Source organism: Cupressus sempervirens, chromosome 6 (assembly GCF_028749045.1).
Source record: "Cupressus sempervirens isolate cs-2001-9-10 chromosome 6, ASM2874904v1, whole genome shotgun sequence".
Lineage (NCBI taxonomy): Eukaryota > Viridiplantae > Streptophyta > Pinopsida > Cupressales > Cupressaceae > Cupressus > Cupressus sempervirens.
Window position 1 is genome coordinate 181,288,731 of NC_143123.1, and position 22,449 is coordinate 181,311,179.

Genomic DNA, 22,449 nt, shown 5'->3' on the forward strand with positions numbered 1-22,449 from the left:
GTTTTTCAATGGGGTTGTTATGTTTTTCAAACATACGTACTGGCACACAACTACCCTCTAGGGTTATGAATGCCAATTAATTCAGCTGAAAACATGCATCCATGTTATCCACATTAGATCTTAAGTTGTTATCCATGTTATTCTAATATTATTATTTATTATTCTAGTTCAGGTTAGTGCATGAGGTTATTAACAATGTTATTCATTAGTCCCTGTGGTCAAGGCAGGAGGCTAAAGTTATTGAGTGGCTTTTTTTTCTATTAATTCATTTCTTGAAAGTCCTAAAAATATCAAACAGTTTCACTTATATAGTGAATGATTTCTTTTTAAATGATTTTTCTAATTTTAATTTTTGTTTTGTGATTGGTTGTCTTTTTTTCTAGTAGTCTTTTTCATTTTTCTACTGAGAAAATTAAGAAAAATTGGCGCATCTGAAAACTTAATATGCATTCGTGTTAGGTTGGGTGTAAGTAGTTTGTTGTAGATTAATTGGTGATTCCTCCAGAGGCACACAAAAGTTTGAATCCCCAAGACTTCTGAGAACAATCATGCAAGGTAAGGCATTAAAAAAATATGTGTTCTCTATATTTTAAAATTTAGAGTTGTTTGCAAATTTAGATGCATCCAAATACTTTTTTCATTAGTATGATTTTTCCATAGATTTTAAATACAAATTCAACCATATATCAAGCAATTCAAACCAACTCTAAAGCCTTGTTTGGTTAAGAGAGAGCCCAAATGAAGAATTAGAAGCGTCCATTACCAAAAGACACAAACACCTTGGATTGTTCTTAACAACCTCTTTAGCATTGGTACAACAACCATTCATAAGTTGTTTTCCTGTTCCTTATAGAAATCCAATACATGGCTCCAGCTCTTGCAAAGTAGATGCACATCTTTTTCATCACTCTGTAAATCCCCACAAGCCATGCAAAACAACAAGAACACACTCACAAAATCAATATACACTGCCTTGGCCATCTTCAATATAATAGAAATAGAAATACCAGACTATAAACTCTTCTTCATCTTCAGATTGACTGTCTAAATGCTAAAATGATCAACTGGACATCAATATAAATGAACTCTTCTTTATATATACTCAAAAAGTTGTGAGTTATTTCTTTAGCTTTTTTTCATGACACTTGGCATTCTTGCTGTGCATGATATAAAGACTCCAGCTACTTCATTGGAGTTTTCATACCTTCCAATAAAATATCTTGGTTTCTTATACGTGGTTCAGATTAGTTCAGATTATTTCATTGGGAAGCTTACAATTGTTGTTTCTCCTGAAGACATCAAGAGGACAAGCTAAGAAATTGCTTCAGGCATATAGAGAAGCTAATGTTGAAGATATCAAGCATATATCTACCTAGAATGCTGCAAGTCAGCCTTATACATCATGTTATAATACACATCAGTCATTTTATAAATAAAACAGAGTAAAAGAATAATGCATATCAGAGTCATTTTATAAATAAAACAGAGTAAAACAATAATGCATATGAGAGTAATGTAAATGGTGAATCAATGGCGATACAATTTCATGTCAATCCAAAATAATTTAATCATATATCAGTGTTAATGAATCAACAGTCTATATAAAGTGTTGATGCAAGTATTCTAGTTCTTTAGAAATGAAGTTAAAATTGTCAATAGAGAAAAAGAAAAATAATGTCCAGGTCTATAGTCCTCCCACATCCTTCATGTTATTTCATCTCGAAAGTTTCCCCACTCATCTCTATCTCATGGAGTCATCCCATAAGTGTCGAGGATTGGCACATTTATCCCATCATGATCATCTTCATCTTCAATTTCCAAATCATGTGCAACCCCATCCTCTATTGTAATAAAATTGTGAAGTATGCAACATGCTAACGTGATATTCGTTTGAGTCGCGATATTATAGGACATTGCATGCCTTAGGATAGGGAATCGTTGCTTCAAAATACCAAATGTGCGCTCAATCACATTCCTGAGAGAGGAGTGCCAGTGGTTAAACAACTCATGTGCATTGTTGATTGGGTTTGCCCTAGAAAACTCCTTTAGGTGATACCACGTACATCGATAAGGGGCGAGAAATCCAGGAACATTTGGATAGCCAACATCAACTTAATAGAACTTTCCTATACAAAGGAATATAAAAGTTATAGATTAGAAATCACATAAAAACTATGTATTAAAGTTATAGATTAGAGATCACATTAAAACTACGTATTACAAAAATGATAATATAGTCCTTAATTATAGGATTTAAGATACTTGGGGGAACTAGTAGTGCATCTGCTCTTGATAGAGCTAAAGCAAGAACACGACTATTCGCAGCTGACCCTTCCCAACCAGCAAGAACATATTGAAACATGTAGTCAAACGAACATACACCTAGTACATTCTGTGACAAGTTTCCTTTTCTATCACGATATTTTGTTTGCTTGTCCACATCAACGGTAGCTGGTATATGGGTTCCATCGATTGCTCCAATACAATCCTAGTGTATAAAATATTATTGTCAAATATATACAAATATACTTAGGACTCAAGCAACAAAATACATGTTAGTAGGAGATGTACCTTGAAGTACGAATCAAAACGCTCTTTGCCAGCAATTTCTACAGGAGTAGTTGGAGAAGGGGGCAAAAAGTAAATGCTATGGAGTGATATGATAGCCTTCAAGACCTTATGGAAGTAGCGACTTACAGTCTCTCCTGAGTGGCCAAAGTTATGGCCAATCTTACGATTCCTTAGATTGTGGCCAAGGGTATGAAGGAACATGACCAATTGTTCTTCCAATTTCATGTTTACTGTATCTTGAATGCTCCCTTTCTCCATTAGAATATTGGAAAGCTTGAAGAAAGCTCCTCTACTCATTCATATTTGATCATGACAATCCGTGTCATTGGAATATATAATACGTTTATAGAAAGGACAAGTAGCTCTTCTTCGCTTACGCTTATGTTTTCTAGCATCTTCGTAAGATGCTGCTATGAATACTGCTTAGGTGGCAAGCAAAATAGCAAGTACACGCCATAGTGTGATCTTCCTTGTCATGCCCAAACTATGAGCGCAAAAACACACAATTTTTTTTTTTAATTATAATTATTAATTAAAGTGCTCTAAGTTGAAATGATTGAGATAACATTTCAAGTACAGGTTCTCTACATTACGTCTTAAGCTCAAAATCCTGAGGAAGAAAATATATAAAAATTTGCTAAGCATTTTAAATTTATAATCATTACTAACTAAAATTTAAGCAAAGACATATAAACTTAATTACTCATCCAAACACTTAACTAAAAAAAAACTTAACTAAATACGCTTAATCAAATAAATAACCACTAACTAAATATAAATCAATAATACATTTAAACTAGTTTAAAATCATATTTGTATAACACTAAAGTTACACAAATTTAAATGATGATAGAACCTACGAATTTATATTAATTTAACATGATACTAAATTCATAACAAATCTAAACTTATCGTTATAATTCTATTACAATCACAAATCAAATACCAAATTTAATCAACACTAAATTTAAACTATATTCGAAACTAAATTATATTACCATGAATATTTAAAAATACTAACAAATTTAAAATTTGAATTATATTACATTTAATTTTAATTTAACACTAAACTAACTTAATTTATAACTAACTTTAAAATAACACAAATATTCTAACATACTTTTAATACCGATAATATTATCAAATTAAAAAAAAAAACATTAAACTAAAATCTTATTAATCCAAAGCTAAATTAAAACCTTATTACAATCTAATTGAAACTACCACAAATTCTAATGCTAACCCTACATAAAATATACTCACAACTTAAATATTAAATTAACTTAATCCCTATACTAAACTAAAACTAATCCTAACACTAATACTAATACAAATTTAAATCTATAAATAACAATTTAAACAAAAAAACTAACTATCATTACTAACACACCTAAACTAACCTAAACCTTCTAACTTCGCCCCCCCCCCCCCCCCCCCCCCCCCTCCCTAACCCTATCCTACCCTATTCCCCATGACAAGAGGCCTGCGCTCAAGGACAGAGCGCTGCCCCATGCACCTGCGTGTTGATGCAGGCCTGTCCCAGCGTAGACCTGCTCCCTCCAATGCGTGGGGGGGTGGGTTACAGAATGCAAAGCTTGCTTTGTTTTTTTTTAAAATAAAACCTTCACTCACTCCCCAAGGCAAATCGACCCCTGCACCAAGACAAGAGGTGGTGTACAGGGTGATGTCACCATGGACTGACGTCTCTAACCTTGCTTCCAAACAAGTGAGCGCCCAGTTGGAGAGGAGATGGGACAAGGGTGACGGTGACGTCATCAATCATGATGACTTTGACTTACATAAAAACTTAAAACATTTTTTTATTCCTCCCTCCATACTGACGTCCAAGAAGGAGATAAGGCATTAATGTAATAAAGTTTTATGGGTAACAAATTAGATATTTAGGATATTAAAGACCATTATTAAGTTACTTTAGTTATTCATAATTAATTTATTGATTATTAATTTTGGAATTTAAATACAAAAATAAGGAATCACAGAGAATATTCTTTGTTGCACAAAACTAATTGATTGCCTCTCCCATATAAGAGGCAGAGAGTTTTACTCGCTTGCAACATTTATTTTTTAAAGAAAAATTTTCTAAGTAAAGAAATTACAAGACAAGTATATATATTCCTTCTTTTTTTTTGGTCTAAAATTTTCTAAGTATAACATTTTCAGTTGATTGATAACCAAAGGGGAATAAAAATTTTCTTTTCAAAGCAAATCTGTAAGGACTTATTACAACTTAATATACCAAGAGTATGGATTATCCGTTTGAAATCAATAATGCAAGAATTGTTTGATTCAAATAATCATGCAACCTGAATCTACATCCATGATCATAATTTTCATTTTCAACATAAGGGAAAAACTTGAAATTTTACCAAATTGAACATCATAAATTCCATCCTATTTTTGAGATTCATCCATCTAAATTTAAATCACGAATAAATCACATGACAAGCAATTATATTCAAACACCAATTTTATTGGCAAACCTGATTCAAGGGCTCAGCCGGGAAAGAATCAGGAAGAAAACCTGGCTTCGTTGCCAATCCAACAAAGTTTGAAATACCAATTTACATAGGATATCAATCCCAATTTTCAACAATATAATTGAATTTTCTTCATGACCCTCATTAAGGGATTCATAACAATTTCTACAACACATCTCTAGAACCATGGGTGGAACAGAATTCTAATTAGGTGACAACAAGCATGACCAAGAACAATTCAACCATGCATATTCACACAAGGTTATCACTATATGATCCACAATGAATCAACACTAGGGAAAGGTGGATTCTTCCAACTAGGAGAAGTCAAGCACACACCAAATAGATGCCCAATCGAGGCTATAAACCAAGAACTTCCGTTCTTCCATTTCAACATACCATAATCATACAAGGTTTGTACTGACAGGTAGGGGCCCATAACACCCTACCCTTTCTCCCTCTTCTCATCTTGAGAAGAGACTCTACACTGGTTGGAGTCCGACTAAACAGACCTTTCCCAAAATTGGTCACTTCTGCCCTCTCCAAGGGTGAGTAATACCAAGACACCCATGCAAGAAAAAAATCTCAAAATTGCAAACATAAACATGAAAAGAAATCATCCAAAAATAACATGGTTTTCAAAGCTTCCCAACATACCCACAAACATACAAACATTGAAACAACAACAAGGTAGCATAAGCATGAAACAAGAATGAAATCTGAACAAGGGAGGTGACAATTCCTACCTGCACAAAGAGGTAATGGCAATGAACAAGTTTGAGTAGAGTTTCCCCTTCCTTGCTTCAATCTTCAAAACTCCTCTCTAAATGTAGAGATTGGGTAACAACCTCAACTAGTTCAAGAAAGGCCTCTAAATAAGCCTCAAGCTCAACCACCCAAAAGGATCAATAACTACACCCACCCACCTACAAATCTAGAAGCTCCTAACTCAACCCACACCATGGTTATACACTAAGCAGAGGTGAGATGAGGTGACTCAAGATAACCACTTGCAATTTTTGCACAAAGGAAAAATGGAGACTTTTTGAGTGGCCTCAAAAGTCAATAAAAGGGGCTTAGGGGTTGGAAAAGACCCCTAACCCATACCCATACCCTTTGGGTATAATAATTTCATGTTTTAAGCCTTAGAAAAAAGGTTTAGAGCCAAACAAAATCTAGGAATAAAATAGGACCTTCTAACTACTCTAACATTGCAAATTAAGCACTAATCCAGATTAAGGGATGACTAACCTCGATTAAGAACCCAATAAGCAAACTAACACTAACTTAAACCAACTTGGGTCCAAGGTTACACAACTAACCCTAATTAGCACACTGAAGAACATAAACAATTTATGAGTGTTAAGCGACACTAAAAGAACATAGTTACGAACACTAACATTCACTGAACACAGAAAGAAAATACATACATCTCACAGTACAATACTTGAATTATGAACAACAAGGTTTCCAAAATTAACACATAGAGATCAGTTATGTTCCTCCATAGGGTTTCTCAACTAAATTATCTGCACACTCGTTGCACACATCAATAGTCCCACAAAAATCACATGTACATATATGTATACGTATCAAAAATTCTCATAAATTAAAACATACATCAATAAAGGTTTCTTCATCCTGCTTAATTCTTAACCATTTAAAATCTCTTACATCAATGTCTCCATCCTACATTTATTGATTTCATCAACATACCTATACATGAAACATTAAATGACAATCATCAAATATATCTGAAAGTAACATCACACAACATGAAATAATATAGTATGTTCTAAGCATCAGATAATGTCTCGACATCTCGAGTCGTGAGTATCAAAATGATAAAGTAACAACTAAGGTTACGAAGGGTCGGGGTGAGGCCTCACATTCCTAATGATGCTTCCTTAAACTTTTAAATCATTAGCAAGATCCATTGAATGACCTATAATCACATAAATGAGTTATTGTTTGACATAAAAACATAAAAAACATAAAAACATAAAAGCACAAAAACATGAAAACACATTTTCCCCATATGTAACCTATTTATCGTTACAATTTTACCTAAAACAAGTTATAGGACTGAATATGATGCAGGAGTAGCTAAGAATTGGAAAGGTACATAATTAACTATAGCACGATCCTTCCATTCTTCAAGTATCTTCAAGGCATTTTGACAGAGAATAAGCCACTTTAATGCATATGGGATACTTCAAACTATTATATTTGTCAAAAATTCTTCGGCAAAATGCTTTGACAGATGTCTATAACCTTTTCCAGAGCTCTAGTTTGGCATACGAGAGGAGAGTATTTAGAAATGTTACTAAATTTGGCTTCAAACTTGCCAAATCATTTATTTAAAATAGGTATGACTTTATTAAAGTGAATTAATTTAGTTTGGACGCTAGCTATGCTGAAGACACAATGTACAAAAAGTCAATTACATACAGATGAAGAACACATGTTGACAATTAGGATAGCTGCATCCTTTTATTTGTATCCAACTAAAAATACATTCCACCACACCACATTAAATGGAACCATTCACAACAAAAAGTTCATATGAATTTCAATCCAGTGATCCCTACACCAACTACAATCTACAATTTTTATTTCTCTTGGATTGAAATGCACTCTAACCCCAAGTATGATGTCTTGTAGGTATTTGCGAAAGGGTCTCCAATCGTTCCGAAAATGACATCTGTAGTCCTAAATATTACTCAGAACAAAACAGAGCTAGATTCAATTTGAAACAGGTGGTTTGGTTCATAATCTTGCAAATATGATAAGATTAATGCTTTCAAGGGCAAGGTGGCAATGACAGTGGGAAATTGAGCCCAAAGAACTTTCCTATTAATAGAATTTCCAATCATTACAGAGCACAAAACTCACTACAAAACAATTTATGGAATATTTCATCACAGTGGTTTCTAAATCTTTGAAAATTTCTTCACATTCAACTGCTCAGACATAAGAATTGATATTGGCAAATAAAGCACAAAAACTTCTCATTATCTTCTTGTCTGTAATAACCTGTCATGAGAAAATGAAATCTTCGTCACATTATTTATAGAGATTGCAAGTTCTTAATTAGTAATAGTAGCCTTAATGGTTACTTCACTGTAGCAATCCATGTGGTTTGAATACATCAATCTCTAAATACACGACAAAACTTATTGCACATAAGGGGATATTAAGAAAATGAAAACCTAATGCTTAATAATTTCTAATGATTACTGGAAAAAAACTCACTAGAAGACAAATAAGCTAGTAATGGCTTATTACATTTCTTCTATTTCCCACTAAATGTTTCTTTACATGATCTGCTCAAAGCTATCTATTTTAATTCAGGATTTTCGGTATGAAGTTTAACTTAAACTTTGCCCAGATCCAGTTTACATCTTTCTTTTTAGAAACAATCAACACGAGAATGTATTCAAGTTATTGAGAGCAATAATACTAAATCAACGACTTAACTCATTCTCAATGTTTTGAGGTTGTGACTAGATCCATGATCTTACCTTTCCACTTTCACCTTAAGATTAAGCAAGGAATGCAACCAACTCCATATGCTCATGTGACATTTAATAACAAATGATATTTTCTCTCTGAGGCTTAAGTAAACCCTCAAACTCCCACAAGGCTGAGAATTGTCTTGTGTGCAAAATGAGCTCCATATTTTGATTAATGGTAGATGCTTTTTGACACTGTTCCCTTACATCTTGCAATTGCTTTACCAAACTCATAAGATGTTCTGTAGACTTTTCTCCCTGATTTCTTGTCGTGGTTCACTAGCTGGCTCTAATACCACTATATTGTCCCCAAAGAGATAGCCTTAAGAAATAGAAAAAAAAGAGCATGTGCAAAGTGAATCAAATACTAATGTCCTAGCGAATGAGAGGGTTGGCATAAGACCTCAAATCTGCACTCATGCAACTAATACAAAGAGAAATACCAGTTATTTTCAGGCCAAGATATAGAAATGAAATGATGTTGTTAGATTTAACTTTAATTTTAATGTACCTACTGTAGATAAACATCAACGAAATTGGACTGTATAGTTTGATGACAAGCTAGAAACCACTAACAACAGTCGCTGTACAGTCTAATGCAATAATCAAACCCTACTGTATGGACTGGTGACAAATGATAATAATCCCCTAACACTGAAATAGTCCACAAATTCCTCTTGTACAGATTGCTTAACTGCAGATTATAATACTAAACAACAACAATGATACTAGGTTTCTAATGTTTCTAATGTTTCTAATAGTAGGATTATAATGTTAAACTAACTGAGGATGACATTAGAAACCTAGTTTTTGATCATTGTTGTTGTTTAGTATTATAATACTAAACCTGAAATCCTCCCATCTTTGCGTCCTGTGAATCAAATACCAATGTCCTAGCAAAATAGAGGGTTGGCATAAGACCTCAAATCTGCACTCATGCAACTGATATAGAGAGAAATACTAGTTATTCCCAGGCCAAGATATAGAAATGAAATGATGTTGTTAGATTTAACTTTAATTTTAATGTACCTACTGTAGATAAACAACAACCAAATTGGACTGTATAGTCTAATGACAAGCTGGAAACCACTAACAACAGTCACTGTACAGTCTAATGCAATAATCAAACCCTACTATATGGACTGGTGACAAATGATAATAATCCCCTAACACTGAAATAGTCCACAAATTCCTCTTGTACAGACTGCTTAACTGCAGATTATAATACTAAACAACAACTTTGATACTTGAAGTGAAATATCTTGATGTGTATGTCCCTAGTAAAATCCTTCTCTGGCCTATATGGACTATTAAGATATTAACACAACAATATACTATCCTCACAAAGTTTGAAGGAATTTTCTACTCTCCTGATCTGATCAATTTGATGATGTAAGGTAATCCAGAAAACCATGTGAAGTGTATAGCATATATGCTAGAGATTAACACACAACAAACAAATATGCAGAAATATAGTTTGATTACAAAATTCTTATTTAATATTGCAAGAAAAATAATATGGGGGTGCCGCAATACAAGCACAGTCAACAATAACGTCCAATCTATATGGCAACCTTGGGACAATATGGTCATAGCTATTATGAACTGAAAAATGACCGAAACCCTGCCAAGCTGTTCACAAATCACTAATTTCAAGCATGGAATGAAGCATACATGTGGTGCGACAGCATATAAATTGAGATGCCAATCACAACTGATTTAATGATGTTAACTAAATTTGGTAAGTTTTCTGGCATTTACAATCTATCAAATCCTCCACAAAGTTACAAACTAAAATCTTCAAACAAAACGCTGCAACTGGATTGTAGCAAATAGAAACTAAAAATGATTTCAAATCTTCAAAATAAAATAAATACCTGTGAACAATCGTCGATGCGTGAGACCAAATCCACCAATGCCGTGAGACCAAACCCTCTGTAGAAGCTTCTTGCCCTAAAACCCTACACAAACATTCGGACACAGATATTTAACATGGAATAATAAAAACAAAAACCAAAACGTAGGAAAAAAACACTGCTCGGCACCTGGAGCATCGACAACATCGACAACATCGACAATAAGAAGTTGGAAAAATGAGCGACAAGCAGCAAACGCATGAAATGAAAAGTTGAGGGCACAGACCCGAAATTTTATATTTTGTAACATAGTAATGTATGGAATAGGAATAAGTATTCCTATTCCATCTATTTTTGTGGATTTGTATAAGCCCATTTTTAAGGTAAAATTGAAATACTTATTCCATTCGTATTCCTATTCTTGTTTTAATGTTTTGCACCCAAACAAAGAATCCAGATTCACAAATCCCTATTCCAAGGGTATTCCCGTTGCCAAACGGGCCCTAATATCGTTCTCAACATATATTTCCCAAAATATAGGGTTAGGGTTTTAGTTATCCAAAGCTTGTGAGCAGGGTATCGCTGTGAACGTTTCGCCGAACAGCAGCTTCCCCAGATTGGAGTAGAAGGTGAAGTAGAAAGGTATGGATCACGATTTCATTGGTTCTGAACATTTAGGAATAGTTTTTTTGGATCGGCAAACATGTTAGAACAGTTGAAATGAATCTTGAGCAAATTTTGTGGGTATTTCCAATTCACAATTGCTGAGCTAATGGGTTTAGTCACTTCCTGGTGTGAGGTGTCATTTTTGGGATTCTGGAAAATCTGGCTTTTAGTCTTTTTTAACAGAAATTAATTATTTTCAAATGCATAGGGGTTTTGATACAGGTAAGTCATGGTGAAACACAACAACGTTGTGCCCAATGGGCATTTCAAGAAGCACTGGCAGCGCTATGTTAAGACCTGGTTCAACCAGCCTGCGCGCAAGACTAGGAGACGCACTGGTAATATCAGTATAGTGGCCTAGTTGTTTTCTGACAGGGATGCAATTTTCTTAGATGCATTTAATCCCAAGGTTTTCGATTGTGTTTGGCATCTTATAAAAATAATTTTGCAGCTCGTCAAAAGAAGGCTGTTAAGATTTTCCCGCGTCCTACTGCTGGTCCTCTCCGTCCCATAGTACACGGACAGACACAAAGATACAACATGAAAATTCGTGCTGGAAGGGGATTCTCGCTCGAGGAACTTAAGGTAAGGTCATATTTTTGTTGATATAGCTAACGATTTTTTCAGAAATTACCTTGGCGAATTTGAACTGTGCTTTTGAGACTCTTCTAATGCCGAAATTCGTAAACAGTATCGATGTCTGATTGTGCTTAATTTATGTCACAATCTTTTCTGGAGCTAAGTGCTTCGATTGTGATAATAGTCGCGGTGTAATCTGATATTGTTAATCTGGGCTGTGCGTTTCCATTAATATTCATATTTAACAACTCCACGGAGTAGAGACACTAGAGTTTTTATAAGGATTTGATGGTATCTCTGTTTCAAATATTTGAGCTATCTCTCTGCAAGGTTGATGTTAAACTTGATTATAGTATATACGCCTTTGCTATTCAGCTTTTCAAGCAAACACTAAAGTTGAGTGTTATATATATATATACATATACATACATACATACATACATATATATATATATATATATATATATATATATATATATATATATATATATATACATATACATACATATATATATATATATTTCTGATCAGAAAAGGCATGATGAACGATTGAGATTAGTTGACTTGCATAAAGTTCATGATCTGAGGTTATGTTAATTTGCATAAGTTCTACAGATCATACATGAAATCCACTTTTACAGCGCATCCTTTGCCGTATATTCCTACCCCCCATCAAAAATATTTACAGTGTTTTGATCTGAAGCTCCATAACAACAGAAAACTAACACTACAAAATAGAGTACATGTTTGTTGCCCTTGGTTGGCACAATGTACCCTTAAAACAGCGTACAAAGCAACTCAAATTTCAAATTCTTAACTAAATTTCAATTTTTATCTCTTTCACTAACCTTGGCAGCATTCTTTCTTGGAAAAATTGACTTTCATTGCCCATTTCTTCCTTGGTGGCTCCACACTCCTCTCTCTTTGCTTTCTTCTCTTGCAGTACCAAGTAAAATTTTCCCAATTGGTATTACTTCAGCCCTCTGGCATTCTTTATCACTGTCTGCTTTCAAAGCTAGAAAAGCTATTGCTATGAAAGTATAGAGACCATGGCATCACTCCTTTTGCACACTCTTCCATGACCCACTCTGCGTTGTCGCTCCTGAGCTCCAAGTGCCATGCCAACAATGTGGATGTGATATCTACATTCCTTCTGTATCTATAATTTGCTGCCAAGAAATTGTCATCCAGGAGCAATTTCATGATTTGTGAAAAATGGCGTTTCCATTACTGAATACTCACTGCAAGTGCATCTCTGTAATCTTTCCCAGGAAAGACATGTGTTGTTTCTTAGTCTATAAGTTGAAAATGACTCGCATATTGTCAAATTCACAATTCCACCTTTTCTCTGCTCTGCTTCTCTATTGTCCGGTTGCAAATGAAATCATTTCATCAACCATCAATCTCTTGTAAATCACACGTAATCCTCCATCTTGTGTATCTCACTTACTTTGTCCTCTCGGCCTTGAAAATCCTCCCACATTGCTTTGTTATTTTGGATTTTAAATTGCTCCATCCAATTTCTAATGCATCTGCCACCTTATACGTATTTCTTTAGATGTGGGAAATATACATTTTTAAAACGTTCATAAGCTAATTTTTTATGATGTTATTATACTTTTTAATCTTCCATATTTGAGATGTCTGGTTAGCTAGCACTTGATCATGATTTCAGAGTCATCTTCCAGATGGAAATTTGATTTCGCAAGTCTCTTTGCCAAATTGATTGCTAGCAAGGCAGCTTGGGTTTTGGATCCATTATTGGTTCAGTCCTCTATCATTTTTGCTCCTGTGGCCAGAGTATTGCCTGCACTGTCTCTTACAACACAGCCAGCATGGATCGGATTTCCTTTTGAAGCTCTGTCAAAATTTGATTTAATCCATCCTTTGTCAGGTGCTGTGCAATCTACGTACTTATCCCTGCTGACTGGTGGATTAACCCAAGAAATCCCATTAATGGGAGTAGTTTTTTATATTATTTTACCTGAGACGTTCCATAGATCTCTAAGGTTTTGTGCAATCTATGTTCTAATCCCTTTTGACTGATGGATAACCTTAGAAACCCCTTTAATGGGAGTAGTTTTTTATATTATTGCATGTGAGGTGTTCCATAGATTACTAAGGTTCGGTGTATTAATCAAAATAGTGGTTGACAATTCATTAAAGAGATCACAAGACCACCAAATTCATCCTAGCTGGACACTTTTGCATGAGATGGTTGTGAGTAGACTGCCAAATCTATTCTATTTTCAGATTTCAAAAAATTCAATAGCTCTGAAATTCATCTTTAACATTTCTTATGCACACGTAGGCTTTTTAAGTTTTTATTTAGAGCAACTCTAAATTATTTAGTCATTTCTGTGTGGAGGGAGCCTTTTAAGTCTAGGCTAGCATATCTGTCTGGAGGGTTACTATATAATCTTAGAAATGGTTGACTTGCGCTGCCTGTGCCAGTCTCTTGCCACACTTGCATATTGACCTCTGACTGTTGATCGGATTCTCAATCTTAGAAGGGGATAATACGTATATGGGCATTGAATTCTTGCATTGTCCTTATGTATCTCATGTTTTAATCTCAAGTTTAATTTGATTAGGGAGGACTGAAATTTTTGAAGAACACTCAAAACCCATTTTCTCAGTCAGGCTTTTCAAAAGGAGTAATTCTTTTGGATCACCTCAGTGAACGTCTTTGACTGGAGCCATGCATCAGTTGGGTCACATTTGGGGGACCTCATCCCTGAGGTGATTATATTGCTAGGTCTGAGGCATTAATGCCTCACAGATTTGTTTCTTGCAGCTTATTTTGACTCCTTATGTCTTCCCTCCTTATCACTCCAAAGCTCCTCCTGTATCTCCCTTTTCATCAGCCTACTCCTTCTCTCACCAAAATTATCTCCTTATACCTCCCTACAATCCTTATGTCCCCTTTGGTGGTTCCACTGCCATGTCCTGTCCCCTTACCCCTCCGAAATGTTGGACATGCAGAGTCACCCGCAAGTTGTGGTCACCTCCAAATGGGCCAGGTTGTCTCTTACCTCTGCGTGCAACTCATTGGCAGCCAGTACCATTGACTGATGTGGATCCCAGAACAGTTCCCTTGTCAGTGTCTTTTGACCACGCAAATGTTTTTCTTGTCCTCCTATTTTGCTGTTTGATTCGACCACAAGACTTCTGTGATAATACAGATTACAGCTATCGCTGCACTGCAGGGTGAATCCCAAAAAGAGTAAATTCGTATGAGTGATGCATCTAAAGGAACTATTCTTGCCATTTGAGGATTACTATCAAAAGCATGGCGTGTAATATTGTTAACTGTCATTGCTTGTAGATCATATTTATGGCCGTTAATTTATTTTCCTTGCCCAAGCACTAGATAGCTGATTACTAAGTGTAGTAAATTTTTCTGGTAGTCCATTAGGTGTACATTTTTCTTTTAGTGTAAATGAATCTTGTGTAGATTTGTCTTAATACTGATAATTTAACTGGGAGCTAACTTTCTTAAAGTAGTAAGAATTCTCACTGTTTCATGCACATACACTGAACCTGAAATATAAAGTTATGAACATTGAAAACAGAGGGTTCACTTTTAGATTTCCATAAAAACATGCAAGTTATTTTTAAATAGTTTGTTCTATTATTTGCACCTGTTCTGTTTGGGATTATTGAGTAAAACGGTGTTGTTGTAACCACACGGAGTCCACAATCTGCTAAAAATGACCAACTTCCCGATGAGAGAAGCAATGAGATTATTTTGCCAATTGAGCAGATAGTTGTATTGAGATGATTTGAAATGTACAAACACCCTGTATAAATAGCAGAGGTGTTATAAGGTAGACATAAGCGATAGCGGGGGATGAGCTACAAATATGAAATGCATTAGGAACATATTAAAATAATGTGCTACTAAAAACTAACAATGCACTATGTAGGCACTAAGCCTATGTAAATGGATTAAAGCAACATTAGTCCAACAGATGGAGAGATTTTTTCTCTGATTGATTTGGAGAGGTCAACATTGTTTTTCGGATTTTTTAATTTCCTGTTTTGATGATTAAATAGGGAAACTGTGCATAGGTAGTACACTGGTGAGCAAAAAATAGTAATTTAAGCAATGAAGGGACAAAAGGGTTATCTCTGGTAAGGCTTGCCAATAAAACTTGCATCTGTTCTCATTTGATGACAGTCCTGATAATCAAATAGCCTAATTTTAAACAAGTGAGAAAGTTAGGAAATGTCTGAACTAGATCTGCATCGTACAAGCATAACCCATTGTATTATGGTTGTGTGTGGGTATTAAGCATGATTTCTTATTTTCTTTTTGTTGACAAATATTGTCATCTTATTAATAGGTTCTTTACATATAGATCCTCTCCTATGTGACAAGGTTTGTGCCCTCCCCTTAAGCTTTTGAGTTTTTGTTCAGGGTATTGTAAGACTGAGCAACCTCTATTTGGTTTAGGAAACTGTATGGAGTAGAAATCTGTAAGTGACAAATTCACACCTCTTTTGTTATCAGGTCTGGATGGTGGAAAAAAATAATTTGACCTCTATTAGTATTTAGCTAAGTTACCGATTCGGATGCGGATTCCGAAGCGGATTCCGGAAGCGGATACGGGATGCGGGGATTTTTAATTTTTTTGAATGCGGATGCGGGAGGAAACGTGTATATATATATATGCAAAGCAATGCAAGAAATATCAAATATACTAATATATGTCTATATATATTAATATATAACAACTGAGATGAGTATTTAGTATTGAAGACCCAGTAAAGACATACAGTCTGCGTGAATACTTTTGGTCAAAGATTTTGATTAGCAGCAAATATTAAGAATCATACATCATAAACAAAGTTGTATCTACATACTGTTTAATAATCAAATATTCTAGGCACTAGCAATATCAAAGTTTGGCATTTAAAGAAAACATATATGTATATATATAACAAAGATAAGCAGTGTGTAAATAACATGAATGCTGGAAAGATAAATAACATGAATGAGTTTTACACTTTTCATGCAGCTGGGCCCGTGGATGCTCCCAGATGCTTCTGGAAGCTCTGTGGATGCTGGCCGGAAGCCACCCGCAGGCTCCCGGATGCGTCTGGAAGCTGGATACTGGCTTCCAAACGCATCCGGGAGCCTACAGGTGGCTTCCGGCCAGCATCCACAAGGCTTCCAGAAGCATCCCGCATCCGTCCGCATCCGATGCGGAAGCCTTTGCATTTCCAGACGAATCGGTATCCTAGGTATTTAGCCAAGTAGCAACAACTTTGCAATAAAAATTGTGCAGGTATAATTTGTTAAGTATTTAACACAAATGGTTCAAGAAAAAAAAAAATAAACTAGTTAAGATTGTCACAGTTTGTTTCAACTTTAAATTTTTAACTTGTTATTCCACTTTTTCTTTTCTTTTTTTGTCTCTCAAAATTCCTAATTATTGGAAAAGTACATTTGTTGGAGAATAGAGGAAAAGAGAAACTTCGTAACCTAAGAATTTTACTCATTTATGATAATTTTAATATTATTTTTTTCAAAATAGAAGATGGGAAGTTTGAGAAGCTATCTTTTGATTTAATTAAATAATTGATAGAAAATCTGAAAATATAGTACTGTAACTATAATTTAGTACTGCTTGGAGATAATGTCAAAATATACAAACCAGAATTATAATGAAATTAACAATAATGTCAGTTACATCTACGTTCAAAACACAGTAAAATATAAACATAAGCAAAAGATATATATATATATATATATATATATATATATATATATATATATATATATATATATATATATATATATATATATATATATATATATATATATAAAATAGTTTGAACTTAATTTAAAAAATTATGATAAAATAAGTCAAAATTAGTAAAGGAAAAACAATCAATTATGCATTATTAACTCTTATTTATATTTAAAGAGTAAGCTTTAATACCCAAAAATGCCTAGCATTTTGATTTAAACAACATTAGATCAAGGTTGCATGGGGATGGGGGCACTTGGTTACTTTGGACATGGGTATGGGCACGGTACCCCTATTTTGCAGAATAGGGACGGGGGTAATTGGGTATGTTTAACTTTTTAAATATAATTTAATATTTATAGAAGATCTGAAATTATGAGTCATGGCAATGGTTATTCAAAACAAGAACAGTGATCAAATTTGCACATGTACTGTATTGTTTTCAGTTTCAGATTTGCTATATGTTTGTAATAATAAAAAATGATAACTGTTTAGATGCATAACAGAGAAGACAGACTTTATACATGAATGAAAAAATCATAAATCATATAACAATGATATATTGGCTATTGTAAATGATAAACTTCTGACTTGAACAGTGATAAAGTTTACTGTTGATCAGCATTGTATCAAAGTTTCAAACTGATAATGTATTGAAATACGCTTGATAAACAACAAGCTGATATACAAACAATAAACTGATTTTTTTTTTCAGAAATAATAATCAAGGTCTTTAACTATGATCCTCTCCACTGCATACCCAGTAACTGGGTACATGGGTATGTGTACCCAGTAATTGGGTATGTGGGTATGTGTACCAGGGGTGTGGGCACACATACCCATGCAACTTAAATAAATATAACATATAAGCAACTTTTTGTTAAATCTGTAAAATTCAAAATGCCAAAAAAGTAGCAGAGAAAAGAACATTTCATCTGTCTTCGTCATCGTATAGTCTTTGTACATGTAGACCAAAAAATAAAAGTAAAAAAAAATTCTTGATTGAAGTTTTTTAAAGTTAAGTTAGATTTATGTCAGATTTAAGAAATTAAAACAGAGTCTCCAAAACAGTTGGAAAATTAACACTTGTTGGGGAAATGTGAACAATATCCAACATTCACTGTATCCATATCTGGCTACTCTGATGTCTATTGAATTATGTGAGAACTAGCAACTACAAAACAAGCTAAGATCAATATATGCTTTCAGAGTTAATTAGTTAAAGGAATGATGCTTATGGAGAACATTTTTATGTTGATGTTGTAGATTTTAGGGGACAGCGCAATTTCAAATGCCAATGTCAGCACAGTTGTTAAAGACATTATTTTATTAAACAATGATTATGGTTTGTTTGTCTTACATCGAGAATAATGATCTGAGTTTTTGTGTATATTACCTTTGTTAATGGACAATAAATTAATTTGATTGTCCAAGGGGTTTAGCTTAGTTGGTTTAAGCAATGAGTTCTCATTGTCAACACCCTGGTTCAAATCCCAAGAGGGAAATCTTTGTGGAGTTCTAAATTGTGACTTTAGGTCTTCCATTGGTTGTATTTGTCTCATTGTAAAAATGTGAATTCTAAGTTGTGACTCTTGGTCTTACAATTGTTGTTTCCAGTGTGGTTGCTTGTAAGGAGCTAGTGTGATTGCTTGCAAGGAGCTAGTGTGATTGCTCGCAAGGAGCTTGAATAAGCTTGTAATTGTTGCTCGTAAGGAGCACCTGGTTTGTAAACTATCTTAATATAAAAAAATAAATTAGTTTGATTCATGAAGGTTGGACACTTGAAATGACTGAAATGCGTTGTCTTGTCTGTAATTTATTGGCTTGTTTTATTTTCTTGATTCTTCCCGAACAAGAGGACCTGCTACCACGACAGTGACTATTTTATGTTTTGAAATTTGAATGGATTCATGACTCTGATCTGAAAGGAGTTGATGGAGCTCTATTTTTTGGCAAAATCAGAACCTCCATTTGTTACCCTCTTTCACCCAGATCACCATCACTTCACTTTATGGATTTTTATATCTGATTAGTTCTAATATGCTCCATGGGTTATACTTTCATACACCATTTGTCTAATGTAAAACCAATTCTTAAAAAGGCCATCTTCTTCATAATGAAGTTTTATACAATTCTAACCCAAGCCATACTCGAACAAACAAAACACAATTCCATTACACTTTTACAGAGTATCTACAAACAGACCAAGACATATATAGGCAACCTCAAAGTTGACAGTTTCTACTTGAAAAGGGGGAAGCTGAATCAATGAAATGACATTTTCTGACTATGAATCCATTAAGGATCTCACCAGGATACCACAGAATACAAATTTGGGACAGATGCTAGCACACAAAGCCAATATACAGGAGGGTGATATGTTGGAATTACCAGCTACTAAGGGATTCTTTCTGATACATTAGATTGTTTGGAGACTCAGAGATTCAATGGTGCATTGGATAAACATAAAATATTTAGGAGATAAATTTGTATGCAGGCAACAGGACCATACAGATTCAGTAAATGGAGAATCTTATTCTTTCTACCCAACTAAGACTCGTACTTCTGTTGCTCCTTATTCAGACTCACATATCTACATGATTCAACAAAGGAGTTTGGCTTATTACCTTCTCAGTCAGAGGAGCCGAGACATTTGTATCAGAGAGACTAACAAGAGTCTGCCGTTACAATGACAATTGGTACCAATTAATGCAATAAATGTCAATAACCAAATACATGTAAGTCACAATCACAGGCCTGGTACACACGGATAGAATCTAACAACAAAGCCTACCATGGATGCCCTTCTCTGCTATTTAAAATGCTAGAAAAATGCTGTCCTAACATGAATTTAAAGTAAATCTTTAAAGATTTTGGATACATGGTAAGAATATAGCAGCAAGCTGCCAGTTGTGTATCTATACATGTTCAGTGATTTATTGGGGTGAATACAAGTAGCATTTGTCAGGTTTGGTACTTTTCCACAAATTCAGTGTTGTTTGCCTTGCTAATTGCTTGCAATCCTCTCCTTTGTTATTTTAAAACTCAACTCGAATCATCTAATTAAGTGCAAATATGACTGATCCAAAGACTCTCCAAGAAGTTCAGGTCAATTATTCTACAGGTATCTTATATTACAATTGAGAACTGGGGAAAGTATATTTTTGTGTTTGTTGACTTTGGAATGTTCAAACAGGCAGCTGGAATTCCAAAGAAGTTAGCTCCCACTATAGGAATTGCAGTAGATCATCGTCGTAGAGACCGTTCCCTGGAAGGCCTCCAGGCTAATGTTCAGCGATTGAAGACCTACAAGGCGAAGCTAGTTGTCTTTCCAAGAAGTGCTCGCAAGTTTAAGGTAGGTTTCATTTCTGCGGACTTCTTATTTATTTATAATGGTGTTTTCATGCTATGTACAGATGGAATGAGTTTTGCAAATTAATGTGCAGGTTGGCGATTCTAGTCCTGATGAACTGGCCACTGCAACTCAAGTACAGGGTGCATACTTGCCTATCCATCAAGAAAAACCATCTGCTGAACTTGTAAAGGTCACTGATGAAATGAAATCCTTCAAAGCATATGGCAAGCTTCGTGTGGAAAGGATGAACAAACGAATGGCTGGAACTCGTTTGAAGAGGGCTTCCGAAGCAGAGAAGGATGAGAAAAAGTGATCTGATTAAATGTTGTATTTCAGTAGTTTATTTTCACGGTTGAAAATGTGAAATATTTTTTGGTTGAGGAGCAAATTCTTAGTGAAGTGCATATTCTTGTTAGTGTTAGCTGGAACTGGCTTGTATTGAATTTTGTTCTATTTTGATATTACTTCGTTCTAGAATATTCCTAATTAACATCTTCAAAATAATGCTTTCTACATGTTTCAAGCCCATGATCATATTTTGACACATCTTTATATGGCTTCTTTGTATGTAGAAAGCATCCTTGGGGTCTTAGGGTATCGTAAAATTTGTTATTGTGGTTGTCAAAGAGTATCATTATCGAATAAGTCTATTTTATTTTTTTTACTTACATTTTACCAAAGTGACTGATATCTCAGATACTGTGAAGTATGCAAAATCAATATAGCTCCTTGTTTAATTTAACTGGGGAAATATAACAAAGAGCACATTGAATTTTCTAAACGAACAACACAAATCCCCTTAGGAAAGGGAATGTTGCTTTGGGGGCAAAATTTTGGAAGGGAAAATCAAAACTGAAAATCAGACCACTGAATTTCTAATACCAATAAAATAGGCACCTGGGAAAGAGATTGGCTTCTGGGCAATGGAACCTCAAGTGGAAATCACATATTGAATGACGTTGTAATTGGATTTATGAGTTGTCTTCAAAATTTGATTTTGTGCCCTATAATTCCCTTGGAAAGCATCTTTGAAACAAATGGAGATCTTGAAGTAATCTCACCCAGTATCCATAATTGATAATATTATATTTAGCCGATAGGCTTTCTTTTTGGAATCGCTTCCATTCAGAAATTGTCTCACGCTGGCAAAGCATTGCCGAGAAATGGTTTACAGGACATAGTTTACGATTTTTCAATCCACCGTAAGAATATAGTTTTGTCAAAGTAAGATAAAAAAATGTTTGTGGTGCAGACATTGTACCTTTCCTGCCACTTCCCGATGCTCACATCAACTCAAAAGGTTTTTCTTTCATGATTTAACAGGCCATTGGTACGTATCTGTGCAAACAGACCAGCTCAGCAAACTCCCATATCTCACAGAGGCACATAGTATTGTCAGAGTAAGATAAAAAATGTTTGCGGTGCAGACATTGTACCTTTCCTGTCACTTCCCCATGCTCACATGAACTCAAAAGGTTTTTCTTTCATGATTTAACAGGCCATTGGTACGTATCTGTGCAAACAGACCAGCTCAGCGAACTCCCATATCTCACAGAAGCACAAATCGAAACCATTTTCTTCACCCTCATATATCATTGCATCCAATTCAATCACAAGCACAGTGTCATTTCAATGTTTTTTTGTTCAGTT

The 22,449-nt window shown here is 34.6% G+C and overlaps 1 protein-coding gene across 4 annotated transcripts; it reads left to right on the forward strand.

Annotated features, from left to right (window-relative positions):
- The first annotated feature begins 10,992 nt into the window (after positions 1-10,992).
- Positions 10,993-21,314, forward strand: LOC149551851 (large ribosomal subunit protein eL13z-like). 4 transcript variants are annotated; one of them, XM_089787350.1, is made up of 5 exons: positions 10,993-11,082; positions 11,315-11,444; positions 11,558-11,691; positions 20,641-20,799; positions 20,891-21,314. In XM_089787350.1, the coding sequence occupies exons 2-5, from the start codon at positions 11,336-11,338 to the stop codon at positions 21,110-21,112; spliced, it is 624 nt and encodes a 207-aa protein (XP_089643476.1). In that variant the 5' UTR covers positions 10,993-11,082; positions 11,315-11,335; the 3' UTR covers positions 21,113-21,314. The 4 variants fall into 4 exon arrangements, with proteins under 4 accessions (XP_089643476.1, XP_089643478.1, XP_089643477.1 ...); XM_089787352.1 differs by having other exon boundaries at positions 11,329-11,444; XM_089787351.1 differs by having other exon boundaries at positions 10,993-11,069.
- The last annotated feature ends 1,135 nt before the right edge of the window (positions 21,315-22,449 follow it).

Coding starts and splice junctions, on each gene's coding strand:
- LOC149551851 (XM_089787350.1), top strand. CDS start 11,336: ATGGTGAAACACAACAACGTTGTGCCCAATGGGCATTTCAAGAAGCAC. Junction 11,445..11,557: donor CAAGACTAGGAGACGCACTG/GTAATATCAGTA, acceptor ATAATTTTGCAG/CTCGTCAAAAGAAGGCTGTT. Junction 11,692..20,640: donor TCTCGCTCGAGGAACTTAAG/GTAAGGTCATAT, acceptor ATGTTCAAACAG/GCAGCTGGAATTCCAAAGAA.